Source organism: Thunnus thynnus, chromosome 9 (genome assembly GCF_963924715.1).
Source record: "Thunnus thynnus chromosome 9, fThuThy2.1, whole genome shotgun sequence".
Lineage (NCBI taxonomy): Eukaryota > Metazoa > Chordata > Actinopteri > Scombriformes > Scombridae > Thunnus > Thunnus thynnus.
This window is the reverse complement of record NC_089525.1, coordinates 15,870,289-15,893,145: the sequence shown is the minus strand read 5'-3', so window position 1 is coordinate 15,893,145 and position 22,857 is coordinate 15,870,289. Positions and strand designations below refer to the sequence as shown.

The 22,857-nt window shown below is 41.4% G+C and overlaps 3 protein-coding genes across 7 annotated transcripts; all 3 read right to left on the bottom strand.

The window, feature by feature from the left end:
* Positions 1-1,570: 1,570 nt before the first annotated feature.
* Positions 1,571-9,611, bottom strand: LOC137189376 (neuronal acetylcholine receptor subunit alpha-9-II). 5 transcript variants are annotated; one of them, XM_067599167.1, is made up of 6 exons: positions 7,240-9,611; positions 5,413-6,513; positions 5,094-5,248; positions 3,780-3,960; positions 2,731-3,082; positions 1,571-2,509 (listed from the first exon to the last, which is right to left on the bottom strand). In XM_067599167.1, exons 2-6 carry the CDS (start codon positions 5,599-5,601, stop codon positions 1,722-1,724), a joined length of 1,665 nt encoding a protein of 554 aa, XP_067455268.1. In that variant the 5' UTR covers positions 5,602-6,513; positions 7,240-9,611; the 3' UTR covers positions 1,571-1,721. The 5 variants fall into 5 exon arrangements, with proteins under 5 accessions (XP_067455268.1, XP_067455267.1, XP_067455269.1 ...); XM_067599166.1 differs by having other exon boundaries at positions 6,368-6,513; XM_067599168.1 differs by lacking the exon at positions 7,240-9,611 and having other exon boundaries at positions 5,150-5,593; positions 6,368-6,446.
* Positions 9,612-9,755: 144 nt separating this feature from the next.
* On the bottom strand, positions 9,756-15,193 carry ube2ka (ubiquitin-conjugating enzyme E2Ka (UBC1 homolog, yeast)). Its single transcript, XM_067599171.1, has 7 exons — positions 14,830-15,193; positions 14,160-14,253; positions 13,855-13,913; positions 13,650-13,732; positions 13,231-13,330; positions 11,207-11,335; positions 9,756-11,108 (listed from the first exon to the last, which is right to left on the bottom strand). Exons 1-7 carry the CDS (start codon positions 14,890-14,892, stop codon positions 11,034-11,036), a joined length of 603 nt encoding a protein of 200 aa, XP_067455272.1. The 5' UTR covers positions 14,893-15,193; the 3' UTR covers positions 9,756-11,033.
* Positions 15,194-15,376: 183 nt separating this feature from the next.
* klb (klotho beta) lies at positions 15,377-22,163 on the bottom strand. The gene is made up of 6 exons (XM_067599165.1): positions 20,932-22,163; positions 19,376-19,889; positions 18,998-19,266; positions 18,633-18,889; positions 17,479-18,407; positions 15,377-17,105 (listed from the first exon to the last, which is right to left on the bottom strand). Exons 1-6 carry the CDS (start codon positions 21,688-21,690, stop codon positions 16,690-16,692), a joined length of 3,144 nt encoding a protein of 1,047 aa, XP_067455266.1. The 5' UTR covers positions 21,691-22,163; the 3' UTR covers positions 15,377-16,689.
* Between the last annotated feature and the right edge of the window lie 694 nt (positions 22,164-22,857).

Here is a 22,857-nt window from a genome sequence, read left to right as displayed (position 1 = left end):
AAAAAACCATGACTCCTCTGCCCATTTCTGTCAGAGTTCTGCTAAACGAAGTCCACACTGCAGAAAGAACAATCAGTAAGTGTGCTGCCTGCTACCCCAACATATCTCACTGACTAACTCACTTTCATTAATAGCCTCCAGATTTAATTGTGGAATTACAGTGAGTAGGACAAATGGTCTCTTGCCATACAGTGACCTGGAGGACTAACAAATTGCCTATGAATCTTTTTATCTCCTCTCAGTAGTGACATTTTGTGAGTGGATCACTGTAGATGATGAAACGACAGAGGGAATAATTATGTGGCGTATTTCTTGTGCACTTCTGTGTTGCCACATGCAGCTTCAAACAGAGAGCCTTGGGGCAGCCGCCATCAGGATGGTATGTGGGAAAGGAACGCCCTCTACTGTAAGATTAAGGTATTATGGTAAAAAATAATAATAATAAATGGAAGGAGATTCTGTTTGGTATTGAGAGTGCTTTCAGGTCTTTTATAGGTCTATATATTGTATTCCCTACCTAGTGGGTCAATTTGAAAGAGGAATAAGAAGGAAAATACACTCATGATGTGTATCAGCACTAAGCAAAGGGTGGAAGTGGCATTTAGATCCCTTAATCAAATGAAAGTTGCAAGAAGTCAATCCATTCAAAAATAGATGTAAAAAAAAAAAAAGAAAATCTATGGAAGGTAGCACAAAGTATGAAAAATAAAAATACTCATTATGATGAATGGTCATGGAAGTGTTGCACATTAACATAAGCAGTACTTTAATGTTGTAATCTGTCCTGGTGGCAGTTTTTATCTACTTTATATACAGTTGCGTACCTTGATCTATGGCTCTAAATCTTCATATCTTATTAACTCACAATATGTTTTGTAAAAAAGTACAATAGTTCCTTCTAATGTAGTGAAGTAGAAGTTTAAAGTTGCACAAAAATGTTAATACTTAAGTAAGATACCTCAAAACTGTACATGAATTAATGTAACTTGTTATTTTCCAGCAGTGTTAGAAGTTTATTCTTTTTCCACCCTTTTTTTGTTCCTTATTTCTCTCCTCTCTACCTGCACACATAAACGCACAAACTCATGACTTTCCCAAGTTCAAAGTATGGGGCTTTTGGAGGAATAGGGGCGTCAGAGTGTGTTCGTTGTGTTGCATAATTGATGCACCATATTACCTTACATCCTCGCTGCCCTGGCTTCGCTACAAACAAAGCTCGCTCATTAACTATTAACTACACTGGATGATTTTGAACAGAAAAATGATTCTGCAGATCCTGAGTGCGCACTGACGGTGTCTCTCTCTCTCTCTCTCTCGCTCAGCCCCGGGCATCTGATTTCACAGTAGTGAATAAGACATGTGCAGTCTCCACTGGTCATATTTTAACTCGACAGCAGATCCCCTCACATGTATTCAATGGTCAGATGGTGTGCATCAAGGCTGTATATCAAGGCTGATGGGGATAGGGCAATAAACTGTATATTTACAACACGCTATCAGTGGAGATGCTAAGGATTATATAGGAGGCAAAGTAGCCAAAATGCATGCAGAGTGGTGAGCAACAGAACACTAAATTATAAAGAAACTGTTTTAATGTTTAGTTAATGTTAAAGAATACAGCATGTTTTGTATGTACATGTCCAAAAACACTGAACATACAACTTTTTTTTCTTTGACCAAAAATAGTTTACTAAGTCAAATATAAAAAAATCTCTTCTTGTTCATGGTGCTTTGCCAATGATGAGGATGCTCATGAGGAAAACCATGATGAAGAAGATCCACATAAAGAATCTATCCATGACTTTAGCAATCTTCTTCCATTCTGCCCCCTTGGCGCATGTGGCCCTCTGCTCTCGGAAACAGTTTGCAATGTATTCAACATTGCGGACCAGCTTGGTGTCCACACCAGGGATGCCGCTGCCGTGGCTACAGAACACACAGGGGCCAAAGGTTACGGTGGGGCTTTGGGTTGGAGGCTTTTTATCTTCAGGGCAGCAGGGAAGCTTTTGGTCTTCAGGGCAGCATGGGACTTTCTGGTCTTCTTTACAGCAGTCACCTGTAGGAATTTTCCCATTAGAGCCTTCGTACCTCCCAGGTGCAAAGCTGGAGAGGTGGCTCCTCTCCTCCCTGGTGATGTGGTGCTGGGCTTTCACTCTGGGATGATGTTGCGGTTTGGGGGTCTGGGGCCTAGGGTGCTTGTGGCCCTGCCGCTCGTTTCGGCTACTTCGGCTCCCTGGCTTACCATTCGCCTGAACGTGGGAGTTGAGGTGCTTGTGACGGATGTCATCGTGGGGGGAGTGAGAAGACGAGGAAGAGGTAGAGGAGGCAGTGGCACAGTTCTCACCCACCTCATACACAAAGAAAATCTTGGACATGTAGTCAATGATAAGGACTTTTGCCCAGTGAGGAACTGGTTTGGCCTCTGCACCACAGAAATGGATGTTCATGATGAAGATGGTGAGGGCTGTGGAGGCTGTGACCATGGTCATAGTGGCAATATAGTACTTCCCTGTGTAACAGAAAAGACAGAAAGGAAAGACAACACTTGTTTTTTGTTAACTTTGAACCAGAGTGATGGTTTAGCCCCTCAAACTCAGAACTGGTAGTTTAAAGACTCTAAGACACACTGACAGCATTGCATGTCACTAAAATTATTTTAGAAATGCTACAATCACATAAAAGTTCCATAAATACTGGATTTAACACCACCCTAAACACACCTACTCTTACCTATAAGCGGCACACTCTCTGAGGGGGGCATGCTCTCAGCCACCATTAGCTGGAACACAGTGAGAGCCAGAAGAACCGTCACTCCCAGTGAAACCTTCTCCCCGGAGTCTGCGGGCAGGTAGAATCCGAGAGGAGCCAAGAAGGAGATGAGGAAGCAGGGTAGGAGGAGGTTGAAGATGTAGAAGCGGGAGCGGCGCTGCAGCAGCACAGTGTAGGTGATGTCTGGATACGGGTCAGAGCAACAGCCGTACATGATGACGTTCTTGGTGGCCGGCATCCCGTGGCATTCCCACTCTACGTTTTCCACAAAGTCTGACAGGTCACCGCTGTCCATGCCCATAATGATGTCTACCTGAAATTAGGGACAGGGATGAGTAGGTGTAGAGGAAGCACACAACCAGGACAAAAACTGTTTAACTCAGCCATATTTAGTGCGTCGAGTGGAATTTGTCAGCAGTAGCCTATTTTGATAAGTGCTGATGGCAATGACTTTTATCATGACTGTAAAGTTTCACAATTGACTCTCTTCTTTTCTATTAAATGCCATGCACGGGTATTACGAACTTTACAACTGCACACTGTCTTATGCAGAAAATATTTAACACAGAGATGATTTGAGCCTAACTGTTATCAACTGTTAAATCTAATAATTAGCATGCTGAGAAAAGACTCAGCCAAAAATGTCCATAATTATTAAATATCATTTTCAGTGTTAGTCACAGTGTGCAGACTTTTCATTTTGTCTAATGACTTTAAACCAAATTTAACAGCAACAACATAAAACCATGCGTGACCACAGAGAGAGCAGCTCTATACCATGAGTTTGATGGCGATGGTGTGTGTGTCCTATCTGCTTTTTAAGCTGACCAGTCTCAGTTACCCCCCTAATTTAACACAGACGGTATAGTATCACAACCCAGACCAGAGTCATGTGTCATGAAACTAATTTAACTGGCCTGATACATTTAGGTGACACAGATCATCCTCACGGTTGGATAAACTGAATTGAGTTGGTTTACCCTCGCACATGTGCATGTGTTTCTCCGTACCTGGTTTCCATTGTAGGTCCAGGAACCAAAAGTCAGGTTACATTCCTGGCTGTCAAAGGGGAAGTAAGAGACGTCCACCACGCAAGAGCTCTTGGTGATGGCAGGAGCGTCCCAGGTAATCTCTCCATTGTAGCGCAGTTTCACGTTGGTGTCCATCGGCCCTGAGAAGTCATCATCAGCCCTGGAGGAGAGGAGAAAGTAGAGTCACACTGACGAAAGCTCTCGTCACATGAGCCATTTGTTTAAATGGTGGTGAGCTGCTATACAGCATCTTCTGCTGGTACAGAAGTGAACAGAGAACCAGTAGGTTGTAAACTCAAATCCAAAACTCAGTTGCTTGTTTGTGTTGCTTGTATATTGTATGCTTTTGACACTGAGGTACTAGTTTATAAGACATACCTGAACAATCAAATACAAGCTAATACAGCAGTCCTGCAATAAAGCCATTACTTTTATGAACTTTATAATAGTCAGACTACAGTCTCAAAGACTGTTTTATACAGCTATGATATTTTTACAGGGCTGTTGTACTGGATTGTGTTACATTGTATGGGTATCCTTAAAAAACTAATAACTCAGTGTATACTGTATCCACATACTGTGTCTGTTTATTGTATGTTACATGATTATGGCCACTTTAATACAGATTTGTCTCAATATCATACATATATATTACGTGTTTCATGACGTGATAAACAAAACAAATGCCATACTAAATTACAAACCTATATAACATAGTGTATATGTTACACTATGTTATATAGTGTAACATATACACTACATATATACACAGTAACACTGTATGAACTCTGTATTACAGTGGCCATAATCAAGACTTTTTTTTAGGTGTGTGTATAAATTTACATTTTACTACATATGCAAATTGAATTTTGTTGACTAAAGAAATTTCTAACTTTGCAGTTGTAAAGTGTTACATAAATTAAGCAGATTTTTATCATGAAAATATAATTTATATCTGACAACTAATGATATTATTAGTGAAGCTCCCTCTAGTAATATCGTTAAGGCTGTGGAAGTGGTTAACTCCCACACATATACACACATTAACATGTGTGTATGTGTGTGTAATCCTGCTTCTTTCTGGAATAAATCTCAGCTTACACTGTAGTAACACAGTGTTCTTAACCTACTACAATACATGGGTTTGAGGAGAATTTTAACATTTTTCTCATCAGATGCCAAAATGGGGGTTTACCCAAATCCAAAAAAATCCAGTGTTCTCACATGACAAGGAAGATCAGGAAATTATAGTGTTTGTTTGTGTGCGTGCGTGTGTGTGACGTACGGGCGTACTTGTTATAGAGGACAAGGTCGGGCCTCCACACTAGGCTGCTGGGGATGTGGATTACCTCCAGTCCATCGTAGTCCTCTTTATTCCACTTCAGGTAAGCATCATGCCATGTCTGCCTAATCCACAGGTAGGCGATCAGCACCTGGTTCCTCTCGTCCTTCACACACACACATACACATTTATAGATGCATTTACACAAACGCACACATGCCTGCTCACAATGGATACACGCTAACAGCAGCTTATAGAGCGATACTCATTAATTATGAGCATTACGTGGGAAGATAGACCTCAGATGATCACAACCACTGAAATCCAGACCTGTCTGTCAATATCAGGTGGATGAGCAGGGTGGCTCACTGATGAGGGTGGGTGGGGGCGGTTTTGGTATCGCTGCCAGAGCTTCACTGAAGCACTGAACTGAAGTAAGCATAACCGCTTTGGGTAACAGGACACTCCGACGCACACACTTATTTGTTGTCTGGCTCTCACGCTTTCCTTTCTAAACATGACAGACTGACATGAGCAGACAACCTGGTATCCCACAGAGACATTTCATTCAGTATGACAGCTGTTTTCTCTCTGCAAACACACACAAACCCAAACACATGTGCACAATACAAGTGCTATGCTCTGACACAGCACTGAACCTGAACGGCAACCTGATCTAGCTGAGTAACAGTAGGCCCGTCCAGTACATTAAAAGATCTACCTGTCATTCATACACCTCAGCACCTACAAATATCCTCTAATGATTACTGTTTGCTGCAGTGATGAAAACCCAGGACAAATTTAACCAAAATTCAACATAACATCTCATCTCTTTATGTTTTAGTTCTGAAGTGTTGGTTATGATCTACAGTGCTGTGTATTTGCCAAAATCCAGGTTCTGTTTGAACAAAGTACAAGAGTTTACAACAAGGCAGGATTACTGTCAGCAGGACTGCAGTTTATGGTGCTTTAATGGGGAATGAGGCACTTAGTCATTACTGGAAAATAGTCACATATACGGCATCAAAACAATATTCATTAATATCTCTTGGTCTTGATGTACTTGATTTTACAAATTTTTTGTGCATGATGATTTTTACAAATTCTTCATTTAATCTAAATAATCAATTTGTAAAAAAGTGCTATGACTTTCACTCAACTAAGTTTTTTTTCTTATGGACATCCCTGCTGTCTGTTCGGAAGAAAATATGGTTTATTTCTATAATAAACATCTTACCGTTTTATACTGTAAATATAAATAGACTTGAGGATCTGTAGTACTCACCATATCTTTGATCTGAGAGAGGGTGATCTGTAAAGTGACATTAAGCGCCCTGTCTGTGTCTTCCACAGGCCGCAGTGCGCTGGAATAATTCTCCATCAAATCATTCAGCAGCTTCTGAGCATTATGACCCTGAGCCGAGTGAACCACTGCGGAGAGAAAGAAAGATGAGGTCATCTGCCGTTTTCAAGTTTTAGACAGAACTGTTGGGCTCTTCGATGTAGTTTGATGTACCAACAATTCTGAGATTATTCTGTTTTCCAGAACAATCACCTATGAGCCTGAAGTCACACAGTTTAAACTGTGTTTTACTTCACATTGTTCTAATTGTGACTTTCAATTAAGCTCATAACTAAGGAGAAACTTCATGAGATTTTCTTTTGATGTTGTGATGATCGTTTATTATTATTTTCTGAAATCCATAAGAAATCACGGCATTCAGAAAATTCTTTTTAGGCCATAAATGCTATACAGTAACTGAATATTTTTATTATCAGGAAATATTGTATGAACCATTTCCAAACCCATTGGAGATACGAGAAAGCCCTACAAGTGAGTGGAAACTTTGTTTAATATGGGTTTGTATATCAAAATATATATCTAAAAAAGTCTTCACTTTCGCCAAAGCATATTCTCTACTTACAGCTTGCCTAGTTAAATGATTTGAAAGCCGCATGCAAAATTTAACGTGTAACTGACCTTTAATTGCAAGGCGCACTGCGTAATTACGCACACAGTAATGCATTAAACATTGATAAACCTAGCATCTTTCTGCTTTAACCAAAAGAAAATAGTGTACAAAGTTAAAACAGTCCAATCTTTTCAGCTGACAGTACAGACGTTTCATTTTCCTCAAACAGGAGCGTCTAACTTACCGTTGGGAAGCAGCATCGCCAGACAGATTATTTGGATCATCTTGAACATTTCTGAGTACCTCCAAGATGAAATTAAAAAAGTAACTGCAAGCATCAGTCTTACGGTACCGGGTTTCATCCCCTGAGGGCCCTACATGATGCCCAATCGACCCCGGTTGAACTCAGCTGCAGACAGCAGGACACCGTTTCATGTGGTCGTCGTCGCGGTCAGGACAGCTCTTACTGCTTGGCAGGGGAGGCAGCATGTCTGCTGACTGAGACACGGAATAAAACTCCGGCTATCATATAGCAGCAGCGGGACCGAGAGAAACAGGATGCCCACGAATCATTGCCTCACCACACACTGGGTTATTCACCTGCCATTCAAACGCCTGCAGCCAGGTGAGCTGCTGTCGTCTGCCCACAAATTACTGCCAATACCAGGGAGGTATGCAGGAGAAAAAGACGGGAGTTTAATAATATTATTATCTAAACCAATCCATCAAGTGGCCGATTTAATATAGAAACTATTTATTTGAATGTGAATTATCTTTTGTGTTCAAGATATTGATGCACCACAGAAAGTAAAGGCCAGTCAGAGCAGGAATTAAAATAAAGACACAATGTGGGGCACCAGATATGAACTGGAAGAGCACTTTAATTAAAAAAAAAATATTATTATTAAACACAAAATCAATATATTTGCAGATACCTGGGTGATTTCAGAGTATTGATCAGAAATTTGGCATGTAACCACTTTGGATCTAGATAGTTGTGACTCCCTCATTATTTCTGTTATGACATTTTGTAGAGTTCATTGGTCCTTATGATGGGCTTTTTATTCATGAACTGATGAATTGTATCAATATAATATTCCTTAATTTAGTGGCTACTCTGACTCCTGAGCTACACTAATGTTCTCTAGGAATGTCTTTTTTTGGTGTTTTATTGTCGCTGATGTTGTTGTGGCATTATGTTCTTCATATGTTGTCCACCTGTCTGACTTGTTTAACTGAATTTGTGCCCAAACTAGTTTCCCCTCTGTATATAAATTAAGCCATCTGTGGTTATAAACAATTCATTATCAATAAATAATCATTATTTCAGTGAGTATTTATAGGCCCTCCAGCTGTGCTGCAATTGTAAATGTTAGTCGTTTGTAAAAAAAAAAAAAAAAGTCATAGATCTCTCATAACAAAGTCATTATGCCCCCAATTTCAGACATATGCTCTATCTTAATAAATGTTTTTTCAGCATTTAATCATCACATGGCAGGGGTCCTTTATGATTCATGAAAGAGCCGTTTGAAAAAATAACAAAAGCAAGTTGCAGTGAGAGAGGAGTGCTGAGGAAGCAATGATGAAAGTGTATTTAGATAAGCTATCCCCACAGGAATCTTACAATTATGCCCAATAAAAGATAAAGATGCTGGTACTACAACCTTACTGTTGCGAGTTAGACACTGTGATTCCCAATAGTAATACTGTGGGAGTCGTCTTTATTTTCTACTCAGTCCAACACGACTGGAACAAAGAAGTTAAGGAGATATGCCATGGTGAAGTCAGTCCCATGCAACCTTCAACACTTTGAAGGTTTTGTATGTTTGAATTATAATAGCAAAGAGATTCATTATCTAACTGCCATTGAGGGAGGCAGGAAGCTTGTATCCAGCCTTGTGTAGTACAGTCCTCCACTGTTCTGGGATGCTTTGAGTTCCAGATTGTAAATATAGTAAAAGTGAAGGAATACAAAATTAAGTTTTGTCTTTTAGGATTCCCAAAAGACAAGGCTGTTTTAGTGTGCAGCTGTGCAGACAAATCCACTATACTATTGTCACAGATGCTGGACATACACTACATACTTGCTGTTGATTAGATGTGCTTTTTTCCTGTTTGGTACAACTATGTAGGTTGAAACGCAGCATTCAGATTGTTGCCAGTGTTTCTTGGAGAGGTTCACCGTGGCACAACATGCTACCAATCAGGCCATCTGTTATCATGCTCGAATCAGTTTGCCTCACTTAACACAAGGTGATCTGTACATCAAGATACATGCCTGCATCATTTCCTTGTTCAGGCTCTAAATATACCCAAAAAAAGTGCTTGTTCAACCAGGCATCTAACGCAACAGCACTGCAACACTACTGTACAAGTCCAAAGTACCACTGTAGGCAAATTCTAATATGCATAATCCATTCTCCAGTTCTGCATCCACATTCTTCATCTAAATTGGCTTGCTTGCTCTATTTTCACTGGCAATGTTATTCCCTGTAGGTTAAATTTCTGTTGGTCGTGTAAATTTAGAGCCTCACCCTAGTTTTTATTCAAATGCATGCACAGCCAAACAAACTAATAAAGAAGTGTTGGATGCTACACAACAGCATACAGAAACACTTCCTCAATGTATTAATATTGTGACTGAGTTATAATCCTATAAGATTTCTTCCTTGCAGGAAAATTATTCCAGTCAATAAATATCATGCGGCACAGCGAAGACACGTCTCTGAGAGGCAATACACAAAAGGGACAGAATATGGATTAATTTACACAGACTTTAATATCTTTATTTACAGATGAATCATTTGACATATTTATCTGTTGGCGTTGTTTAGATAATGCAATAGTTTTCACTTGTTTTGTACTGTTTCCTTCCAGACTTGTGAGAGGTTGTGTTACTGCTGAACATGTTTTTTTTTTTTGTTTTGTTTTCTCTCAGTTTAAAAACAAGAATCCAAATGTATTCCTGTAGGAGGCCAAAAACCAAATAAAAATCTTTTTTAAAATGTGGTGAAAGTGACAGGCGAAGTAAGCTGTGTCAATAACAGGTGTGTGGAGGGGGTGGTGGTGGTGGGAATTGGGGTTTGCTGCGGGAGCTTTGGGTTCGTCAGACAGGCGAAGGGGGGAAAACTGTGACATGAATGTGAGTATGACTTCTGTGTGAACGCTGTCTCAAGAACAGGGAATAAGCCTTTTCCTTTCCTGTGTCTGAATAACTCTGTTTGCTGCCTGGTGGTGTTTACTTTACTTTTACAAAACGTATGTACCTTGTAACGCCTCAAATTATTCCAGCGATGGCACAAGATAACGATTCATAGAGGTCTGAAATTTCAAGTTCAAGTCATTATACAGACAGTTTATTATGGAAGGATTAGTGAATGAGAGAAGGTAATTATTTTGGACGCAGCGGAAGAAAATTTCAATAGTGATACGAATTTAAAGATGTGGTTAGTGTAGGACTCGGCTTACTCCCTGTGTGGGAAACAGGCCTCGAAGTGTGTAAAAATCATGACCAGGTCCAAAAGAGTCTCCTTGAATGGCTTAACACTCTCCTACAAAGGTTTCCACAAATGAAAGTAAATGCACTGCATAGGCAAGGATAAGCCGCTGACAGCCGCTTCTTGGACACAGCCAGAGAAAGCTGGGAGACTAGCGGGCATGGGCGGGGTCTTAAGTCTGGCATTTTGCTTCAAAAGAGGGTGGTGTGATGTGGCTGGACTTCTGATTGTAGCACTGAGTGGAATGTTGAATGATCTTAAAGAAACCAGTGATAGGAGCTCACGGAGCGACTGATTGGAGTGTGGTACAGCAGAGGTGATAATGGGAGGAGGGACGGGGGGGAATAAGATGCCACACAAAAGGGAGACGACGGGGGGGGGCGGGGGTGGACGAAGGGGGAGTGTGGAGGTGAGGAGTCCACTGTGAAACAGAGGGTGCGATAGGGGAAGAGACGCCTTGAGACAGCAGGAATTTGGAGGAGGGTGTGTATGTGTGAGGAGGGGAGATAGGGCTCAAGAGGAAGATGAAGAGTGTCAAGATTCAGTTACTGAGCAGTAGCTCTGTCGCCGTCTCCACGTCCCAGGATTTTGACGACAACGCCACTATTACTGCATTCTGTAGAGGAAACGAAAAAAAACAACAAGTTTTATTCTGCAGCTGAATTCAGCAGTGTAATGCACAGCAGGGGCGGAAGAAAATTGAAAGATACTTACTTTTTCAAAGCCCATGGCACACAGTTTGTCTATTTTGCGTGTGTACTCCGGACTGGAGACGGGAGCGCCTGCATAGACATGAGACCAGAGCCTCGCTGTCTGTTTGAACATCTCTGGGTTCTGCTTGTACTGTGAGATGAACAAATATGAAAGTTTGTGTAAAAGAGGTTCAGCATACCACCGTCAACAACTCAAACATTTCATATTGTTATTTAGTTTAAATCAAGTTTTAGAGATTTGTTTTTACTGGCATTTCATGTTGATCAGTGTATGAAAATATGAATTACATCCACTGTGATTCAAAATTTTAAAACTATCAAACAAAAACACATACAGGATCGAACATATAAGCACAGTATTTGTTAATGCATTAACTAACATTCATGGCAAAAATGATCAGCAGATCCTCTAGAACACAAGCAACTATGAGCAGAAGAGTAGTGCACTTACAACCCATCTATACTATTTTGTATATGAGGCTCCACAACAGATTGTCAATAAAATAATGATCTGCAAGATTTTGAGGCTGCAGAGACGGTCAGAGCCAGAGGAACTGGTACATCTGCAGTCTGCCAGGCAGTCATTTCTGCCCAGTTCTCTGTGTCCATGCTGTGTGGGCATTTTAAAAATGTAATGCAGTTGTAGATTTTCCACCAGCATCAACTATTAGCATTTAAATTAGTATGTAAATGAAACAAACAAATTGTAGCTTTGTATCAAGTTTTGAACTGAACATGCCTTATCTCAGAAGGTCATTAAGCAGTACAACAATTACAATAACCAGATACTGTTAATGTCAAATGTTCATGAGGTTTTTTTTCCAGGGCAGCTATGAAACAATTTTGGGTGTAACACCTTCCAATCCATCTCCATAGCCTCAGGTTTCTACTCACTATTTGATGTCTGACCGATGTTATATCTCTGACCAGCTGTTCAACACTCGAGCTGTTTGAAAACATGATCACTGAGTATCTACAAAGTTATGCAAAATCTTATCTAACCTTTTTTCACACTGTGTGAATTTCATAATGATGTGGGTACATCATTGTTACTCACTTTTACACAGGATTAGTGATTGGATGTAGGCGTTATAATGTGTTCAGTAGGATAATCTCAAAAAAACAAGCAGGAAAGCTTGCTGCCTACACATGATATTTCACAACACTTTCACATTACTGACATTGCACTAACTATTGCTTAAACTGTAATGATTAACTTGCATACAGGACAAAACAAAGCATAATGCGTCTATATGTAAAAGGGCATTTAAGGTAACAGTCCAGGATCCTGCACAGGTGGATCTGACATTAATATCTCAACAAGAAATCCATCTCGATGCAACAATTCATTAGTGACAGAGGTGCATTCAGGACCAATATTATAACCATAACCATCAATAATCAATCAGCAGTACCTGCCCCACTTCTCAAATGATATTTAAATAGCAAAAGACAATAGATTCAATGGCTAACTCTATATTTTAAAAGAGCTTAGGTGTCCCAGAGACACAACCATATTCATATTCACAGCTAAGGTTGGAAATGTATTATTTCAGATTTGATTTTGGATGAGCAAGCAATTAACTCCCTTTGAAACATCAATCTTCATTATCTTTCAGATTTTTAAAAAGACTGATGCAAGAAATCATTTAACTCCACATAGATCATACTGTGTCATCATCATAATATTTCTAATAAAGTTTCCCAAACATACTGTAACTGATTTGACATGACAGATCGCTGACACACCAGGTCATGAGCATCATTGTATCTTAAAACACAATCACGCTGTCGTAATAGGTTGAGTAACCCTGGTTGAGAAAATGTTACCAGCTAGCTGTAATCAAAGGCTTTTAGATGAGAAGAAAATGAGTCACACCACTGTACTAGAACAATAAAAAGCCTATAAGCCATCTAGTAATAATAATAAAATACTAAAATGTTGCTCAGCTCCACCCATTAGAAATACATATTCACAGTAAATTGGTCAACAAAAACTCACAATAAATATACATGCACACTCACCTGATTGGCTACCACTGCGTCCTGTGGGTCATCTGGTTCTGCAGCTGCCAATAAAGCTTGTAATGACAGGAGGACCGTCCTCAGTGTCATAGCTGCTGCCCTGAAAGGACGTAGAGGTCAATGTTTAGTGCAGATCAAATATGAGGGTTGACTTTCCTTATGGACTTATGGACTCTATAATAAGTAGGAGTACAAAACAACACATACTGGAGTCATTTTCTGTGTTGTAAGAGTTAAAACTATTAGTGAGAGGATTGTATTGTTTTCTAAGAGTTAACAGGGCTGGGCATCAGGTCGAAAACGTAGGACTGCCAAAGGCTTCGGTAGGGGAAAAAGGGTCTTACACAACAGGAGAAGTATTTCATGATGGATGTATGAAGGATAAAGAATGCTGGGAATGCTGGCACACATTCACTCACCACTGGTCTTTGAGAATGTCCAGACATATTGCACCTGTGACTGAGCTGATGTTGGGATGCCAGATCTTTGTGATAAACCGCACCTGAGCGATAGAAAGAAAAAGAGACAAAGAAAACTGTGGATTAACACAGAAACACAGAATTTCTAACACCAGTGTCCAGTAGGACTTGTTATCTGTAACAAATAATACTAATGAATGCATACCTTGGGTGGATTGAAAGGATATGTCTCTGGAATTTTAATTTCTAGTTGATATCTACCCCCTGGAAAGAAATGAAGCGGAATCACAATTATTCAAGAATGATAACAAATATTTAAAGCATCCATCAACAGAGTCAGGCAGTATGTTATTGTTTAGATGCAAAATAATTTAATTTGCATTAATGAGGGTTGAAACCCTCTTGAAATAGTTAGTTGGTGAGGCCTTGTGCACCTAATATCACATAACGAAATTGTGCAACCATGCATTGAGGTTAGCAGACAGCAGAGAGTCTCCAGGAGCCCCTCACCTTCATACGGTGTGTCAGGTGGCCCTGCTATCTCCCCTTTAAGTTCTGTGAAGTTCTCATCCACCAGATCCACTTTTATCTGGTTTTTGCTCGTCTGAAAGGATGAAAAAAAGGCAAAGAAGCATGTTAACTTTAGCAGACAGGCAGACCGCAAAGTGTTAATCTCGCTTGCTGTCAAACTCAAACCTGCCTATGCAGCATAAGTTGACACCCACCCCCCGCAGCATTAGCCAAAGTTGACCTCAACTTGTTGCACACGTCTTATGGATCTACACATGATGGCTCTCTAACGTGAGTTGAGACGAGTCTATGTGGAGCACACATGAGAGTAAACCGACACCAAACTATCTTTGATAGCTAACTAAGCTAGCTTAGTTACCACAGAAGGCATGGTAAGCCCAGCCGGTTACGTTAGCAATATCAACTTAAGACTCATTTAACTCAAGTAATGCTTCTCTCACCAGTGACTTTCTGGGCTCTAACCTCGCCACGGAGGCACATTAATATCTATTTGTGAAGCCGGATGCACTGCCAGTTAGCTAAAGCTAGCAGCAGCTCGGCGATTAGCAAACTGACAGCTGAGCCAGCGACGCGTCACTCACATTCAGCCTCATAGTCAAAAGAAAAACAGAAAAGCAGTAACGCGAAGTGGCAAACATGACAAACAAACCTCTTCACTTTTGAGCACCTCCTTGAATTCCCGTTTTATCCTCTGAACTGCGATGTTGGCCATGGTTTTCCCCCGTGTTCCCGTCCGGTTGGGGCCTCGCCGCCGTCCGTCCGTCCGACCTGACTAAACGTTAGCTAGCTTCTCCTGCCTGCAGTAAACTCTGCTCCTTTTTGGGGGGATACAACCTCAAAAATAACAGCTACAAACGTTGTTCACCTTGAGTGCCGTCAGTTCCGGTTACCAATGTTATGTTATGACTCGTCAAAACAGCTCAATATGTAACTATCATCTCCAATGTATAACAACAGAATGGATGGTGGTACCGAAAACATTTTAATACCAAACTGCATGCAGTCTGGAGGAGAGGGGGTCACGTGACCTGTATTGCCATCCTGAACGCCTCCTGTCATTGGTTGATCCGTGCATGATGAATAATTTTATTATTATTATTGTTATTATTTTTTTATTATTAAAACTCTGCGAGGTGTGGAGGTTTACATTAATTGATATTTCCATACATGTAGTATATTAAAAAAACAAAACAAGGTCAATGTTTCCCTTTTAATTGTAATTTTAGTTTACACATTCAAGCAAACACTCCATAAATAGTAAACATGGTTTCACACACTAACAAGCAAATACATTTACTTTGTGATCAACTACATTTAGTCTAAAAAGTTAGACAACACTGATCTATATAACATTTTTAATGTCTAAAGTATGCATCAAATGCAGTCTTGTGAACATACAGTTTCTTCCCATTGCTCCATTAAGTAAGTTCACCAGCATACATACATGTTAAACCAGTGTGTCTGTCACTCATTTACACGTCAATAAAAATCAAAGATGGAAGTCACGGGTGTGTGCTTTTGATCACGTTAAATTAAAGGAAAATTCTTTACTCTCAAGTGACCAGAAAATCCTCAGAGAAGCACGTACAACTTCAGAAGACAAGTTTAGATATAGGGATTCAAAGTATTGGAGATACAGTCATCCAGATGTACCACATGGTTATCTGTGCTCCAAAGTAATGCAAAGTTGTCTCAGTAGTGAACCATCACAAACATAAATCTAAACGTCTGTAGCCATGATGTTTCATTAATAGACACGCATGAGCATCTGCAGTACTTTTTGATAGTCTTCCAATTTTTTAACAAAAGACAGACCTGCAGTTCACATTGTGTTTCATCACAGCAGCATTAATGACACTAGGGGGCATCATTGCCCCATGAAACATCACAGTTCTCCTAAGAGAATTTCAATAAAGTAGATACCAATATATTGAAATTAAAAAAAAAAAAAAAAAAAAAAAACCTCCCTCAAAAACAGTGCAATCCACAATTAAATCTAATCTAAACATATCATACTATGAAATTCTAAAATATCAACATCACATTTTTGACACAACATTATCATCGCTGACTGGATTTATTACAATACTAGAATAATGATATCGACATATTTTCTCTATGATAAAGCTGAAAGGTTCAACATTTAGGTTAAATATTTCTTCTCCTTCATTGGAAACCATAGAGCTCACATGATCAATTATCAACTTTTGTAAAAATGCACCGTATGTAAGAGTCTTTGGCATTCAGTAAATCTGTTGCCCTTTCATTGCAATCCAACTGTAGAACATATCAACAAAGTAGCATTTGCAGTTCCCTTAAATGATCACCCTCATCTAAATAACCTGTTATCACAGTAGACTAAGACATTTCTCTTGACAGTGATTGTGGGTAAACCAATTATACATTTATCACAACAGAGCAGACACAAGCATTAATGAACCACACATAATTAGAAATCGTGGCTCTTCTCCTTTGATGAGCGGCTCTGCTGTCTGACCCTCTCCCACAGTTAGCTCTTAACAACAGGTGGACATGAACACACTGATACTCCTTCCCTTCTTCTCCTCCTGCTCACCCCCCTCCCTCTGCCTCTTCTTTGGTTTCTGGTGATGATGACGAAGACGACAAGTGCAGCCAGCATGACGGCTGTTATTAGGAGGCAGCCTCCAAACACCAGCATGGCTTTGTTCTTGAACATCCATGCACAGGCAGAGCAAGGCTGCTGGAACTCACTCAGCCTGCAGGTCTGCGTGGTGTTGTCCTCAGGGAAACCGCCATGAGTGATGATTTCTCTGTAGACAGCGAGGGAGGCTTTCGCTTTGGATTGGTGGTGGGTTGAGGTGAAGAGGCCAAACTGGGCGGCATGGTGATCTTGCAGCTTCCACACGTAGAAGCCCTGCAGGTTGATGCCATCTAAATGATGAGCTGGAGACAAAGAAAAAGTTAAGAGAAAAATAATTGTTCAGAAATTCTCTTTTTACTCACGTCCAACAATATGAATGACCTGGCTATACGATACTGCCTTTAGAAACAGCCTTTTTGCAAACATTGACACACAAACATTAAGGATACATATACATGTGTGTGTTAGGAAACAACATATTTGCATATGCAAATACAAGGGAGCTGACAGCCATAAAGGGCAAAGTATGAACACAACACTGATCAACAATTATTGCGCCACTGTTTTTCTCTGGACTCCTCTCTCTTTTTATGATCTTCATGGTTTCTCATTACATCTGGGTTTTATAGTAGGAGGCAATATGGTCATAAAACCTGTATTGCTTTTAGAGCCCACCTTTGAGGGCCTCCTGCAGATAACTCCTTAGATAGTGTTGCCTCAGTTTGTCCTCCACAAGAGCCTGGTCATCAACCCCACTGGCTGTGATGATGAGAGGGAGAGACCCTCCATATCTCTCAGTCACCCAATTCAGGATCTTCCGCAATCCCCAGGGGACAAGAGCCTGCCCCATACTGGAGGAAGGCCAGGTGGGATCAAAAAGGGTCATACAGTCATGATCGGGGAGTTGTCTCTGCTGAAAATTGGACTGCGTGTGGGGAAGTGGAGAGACCAAACGAGTGGTAAAATGGTTCAATGCTATGAAACTCAATGCACCTCTGAGCTCCTCCCTTTCAGTCTCAGTAAAATTAGGTAGAGGGTATCCAGTGAGGCCCATTACTTGAGCTCTCTCTTCTAGGTATGCCTTCATTTCTTGTGGGTAGTCCCCTTTGCTCTTCTCCTCATATCTAGGCCCCAGCAATGGGTCCAGGAAGCGACCAAGTTCAAACAGAAGGAACCTTTGTGCTGCTGCTGCATGTGACTCCAGGAAAGGGTTGGCAGGTTCGGCCCAGTCGGCATGTAGTGCAAGTGATACCATTGCTCCCTGTTGACTAGAGTACTCCCGCTCATATAGCCTCCATGCTTTTGCATGAGCCAGAAGAAGGTTATGAGCAGCCTGATGCTTCTCTTTCCCGCTGGAATAAACATCTACTAGTCTGTTTGGCTCATTGACCGTGATCCAGTATCGAACCCCGGAGCCCAGCTCCCGGTAGCATAGCGCTGCATACTCCTGAAAGGCGTCCACTGTGCTGTAGTTGAGCCAACCGCCAGAGGCTTGCAGGGGGCCAGGCAAGCCCAGATGTGGAGCTCTGTGTGTTGGGTAGTAGAGAATAACGACAGCCTCCAGGTCCAGCTTCCTGAGCTCACTCAGGACACATTGGTAGTACCTTTTAAATGTAATAACAATGTGAAACGGTAGAAGAAGGAGTTAATATGTGTATAAGAGTGCATGAGACAGAAAGACAGCGCTTATCATGTTTAAATTTACCTGAATCTTGCCATAATCTATAGTGTGAATCTGATTATGTTGTGGATTTGAATTGAATTGTACTGAATTGAAGAAAATCAAACTGAGTTGAATTTGGGAAGACTGAAATGGTGAACATTTCTACCTCAGAGCCTCAGTGTTCACATTAGAGCGGTCTCCCTGGGGTAAAATCAGAGACCAGTTTAGGGCGAAGCGGTAGTGAGATGCCCCAGTGGATGCAAACAGGCGAAGGTGACCATGGATGGCCAAATAGTCAGTGCACTGGGCTTGTCTGGTGTTGAGCTTCACCCCTGGGACTGGACGCAACGATCCATCTCCTGTCAGGTTCCAGGTGTACAAATGGGGATCAGTAAACTGTGGGGAAAAGGGGTAGAAGTGGACCTACAATAACACAAAAAGAGGAGAAATCATTTGATGTGTGCTGATGGTGTTATTCTATAACGGATTAAATAAAACCACTCTTTTGTCTTCTTAGGGCCCTGTTCTTACCTGCAAGGTGGAGTCAGAAATGCCCCAGTGAAACTCACAGGGGAAGTGACCTTGGAGCTCTCCGGAGGTTTCATCTCTTGGGAAACCATTGTTAGCAATGACATGCCTGTAGTACTGAGCAGTGGTCTTGGGGGTCCGGGTTCGGTTAGGTTGACTGAAGTCAATGTAGAAAAGGCCTCGCCTAATAGTGTAGCCATAATTCCACTCAAATCCATCAACCAATGACCAGGCAGAGTAGCCAAACACCTGCACACCATCAAACCTGATAGCTGTAACAGAAAAAGTAAGAAAGTTGAACATCCTTATTTACTATATTTATTTGACGATTATTATATTGTAAAAATCATATTTGTTCACTCCTTCCACTTCTCCTCTTACCTTGTAGTACCTGGTTGATAAACTTCTTCATCAGGTAAATGGCTATTGTGTCTTCCCTTCCCACACTAGCTTCAGAGTACCAGCCTCCCTCAGCCACCAGCACCCTTGGGTCCCCATACTCCAGCTTTATCCAGCCCAGGATACGCCTCAGGTCTGGGGTCACTGACTGCCCATAGCTGACCAGGTTTCGGCCCAGACGGAGGTTGTTTGGCCCGAACGACAAAGCAAAGAAGTCAGCTGTTTTCTGCACCCAGAGCTTCTCCTCAGGGGAGAATGCAGGCAAGAGGGACCCATGCTTGATTTTTAAAGAGACTGGGTAGTCCCCATTACCGAAGATTGGATTGGCGAACCAGCCAAGCACAGCCTCTGTCGACTGCTGGCAAAGCTCAACACTGGCAGCTGTATCTTGGCCTTTTTGAGGCTCAACCCAGTGGGAACCCAAAACAATGGAAACCTTACCCTTCTGAGCAGGGCGGAAGTTGGAGTTATAGGTGTGCCATGCTTTGGCATGTGCCTGGAAATCACAGCAGACACATAATTATGACGCCCTATACAAATGTCTACAACATAATCACAACAGTATAATAGGCCTTTTTTTGCAGAGGACATTTTGATATGTCAAAGTAGCAAAAGCACAGGTGTTTAGGGTCCTGATATTGTGCATGCTGGCTCACTTTCATGGCTTACTGGGACAAAGACAATAGAACAAAGCCATCATTAATGTTATTAGATACACCTGTGCTTTTCCTACCATGACAAGTCAAAATGTCTGCTGTGAAAAGAGCCTGTCATGCTTTTAAAGCATTGCAAAAGCACTCACAGACTGCAAAACCCTGCCATGTCTACACAATCTTCTAAATTGTTATTTTAATACTAAAAATGTTGAATGAATATCTGGATCCCGCTCAGCATCAAGTGTTATTAAGTGGGGAAGTTGATGAGAAACACAAACTGTCATTCACATTTCTAAGCAAGTTTTTGAGATATACTGCTTTAACAGATAAACAAACACATGAGACCAAAGACTTAACCTCCCTAGCAGAAGTAATACAGTAATCGTGTACACAATCTATTACCATTCACTCATTCTATCTGCTTGATGTTAGCTGTACACACACCATCTGTGCAAAGCTCAGATGCATAAACATAAGTGATTACTAATGAGGTATATCTCCATGACTTCCTGTCACACAATGTTTCTCTCCAGCACAAAAGTGCTGATGTGGTGGACTTTGACCTCAGTGTCTCTTTTTAGTGTCCTGTTTACTGAGCATATGCCTGTCAAAATAAAATATGATTGACTGATCTTTGAAGAGATTACATTTAAAGAATGAGTATTAAGGCTGAACCAGTTATAGAGTTACTGTTTTACAATAAATGGAAACTCATAGCCTTTATTGATTTAATTCGATTACAACAAAATATCAGTGCACTGGTGCAGTCTGTGTTTACTTCACTGTCTTGTGACTTTAGTTTACAGCCCACACAGATAAAGTACATTGTGATAACAGAGTATCAATAACAGACTCCCAATCACTTGACTCTGTTTAACTTACCTTGATCAGATTGTGGGCCACAATGAGCGAGCCAGCGGGTCCCCCTGTTTCACCAGGGGCATGCACACCTGTTCCATACCCCTGTGCAGCCACGAGGTATGGGTTGTGCATAGTAAGCCAGTACTTAACACGGTTCCCAAATGTACGGAAACAAAAAGCAGCATAGTCCTCAAACAATCCAACAAGTGTGTCATTTTTCCAGCCTCCATATCGCTCCTGCAGGACCTGTGGCAGGTCCCAGTGGTAGAGAGTGACAATGGGCTTGATTTTCTTTTCTAGAAGCCTCCCTATGAGACGGCTGTAGTGCTCCACAACAGCTGTATTGGGCTGACCCCTGGCATTACCATCAGGAAAGAGTCTAGGCCAGGAGAGAGAAAAGGAGTATGATCTTACACCCAAATACTCAAGTGCCTTCACATCTTCTTCCCAGTGAATGTAGCTGTCACTAGCCACATTGGCAGTCTCAGTTGTCAAATAACCAACGGAGGAGTGGGTGAAATGGTCCCAGATGGAGGCGCCCTTCCCGCCCTGGTCCCAGGATCCCTCTGTCTGAAAGGCAGACGTCCCCGAGCCCCAAAGGAATCCTGAGGGGAAGGTGTCATGAAGAAAAGACTGGTCTTGGATGATGGGTTCTGGCTTGGGCTGCTGCCAAATCTTCCTGCCCTCCCCAAGCGAGCCGGCAGCCTTGTTCCAACCACATGCCAACAACAGAAGGGAAAGTAAAAGGCACTGAAGTGTAGGAAGAGGATGGTTCAGCATGCTGAAGGAGTTTACCTTGTTTCAAAAATCCACTTCAAGGGAGCAGGTGGCCTCAGACGGAGCAAATGCTCTGCGAAATATCATAACTCTTGTGAGGAACAAGAGATCCATGGTGCAGGAGGATAGAGGGGAAAGTATCACAGCCAGGAGAGAGGAACATTTGAAGCTGTGTGGTGCTGCAGTATCCATCTGATGTCCATCTGAGGTAACCTGGTCAGATTTCTCTTTCTTTCCTTCGGTGCACTGTGTTCCCACTCAGCCCCTCCCTACCACATAATGTTCACACATACAAAGGTTGACTCATATCTGCGCACTCTTGTATTATATACCTCTGAGAAGTTTTTACCTATTCCAAAAACACTTCCTCCTCCTCCTCTTGTGTCACCAAAAAAAAACCTTTTAAGAGAGAGAACCAACACTTACTATGACTTAGTGATTCCTGTGAAGACACACACGCTCACACAGTGCACTAAACATGCTGTTGATTGCTGTAAAGAAGGTTCTCATGTCAATTATTAGCCTGTACTCTGATCTTACGTTCCATGACTAAGACGTAGTTCACATTTCTGTCTATCTGTTTCCAACACACACCACACAAAGATTTTCATTAAATCTTTTCCACCTGAAGTGGATGTGTTAAAAAGAAAAAGAGTTTTACATTTAAACTAATTCATTCCATTTGTCCTATATGAATTCACATGTTCAACATATATCCGGCACATTTATTGACAGGATGGACAACACGGTTTTTGCAGCATGATGCTGTTCTCTGTCATCTTATCGTCAGAAGGTGCTGAGCACGTCCGCAGGGCTCTCCCAAAATTTGATCAAACCATGAGAGGCGAGAACAATGACACCAGCTCATATGATCTTATTCAATTTAGCTCCACTTTCCTGTCACTGACTCAAGAAAACAACAGTGCTGCTAGACTAAAAACATTGCTGGGAGGTGTGTGTGTGACTGTCCATTTCTCTGAACACACGGTTGTCTTTGATTAAGCCTTCCTATCATGATAAAAAGGCCAGAGCCCATCAAAAAGCCCCTTTGTCATCCTCCTTCATTAAGGCAGTGTGTATAGCTGTCTAGAGTAAACAGCATTGTTGCCCAGGATACAGTAATTTGAGATGGGAAATGGTCATCCACCACCCAGACTGACCTCAATGTGG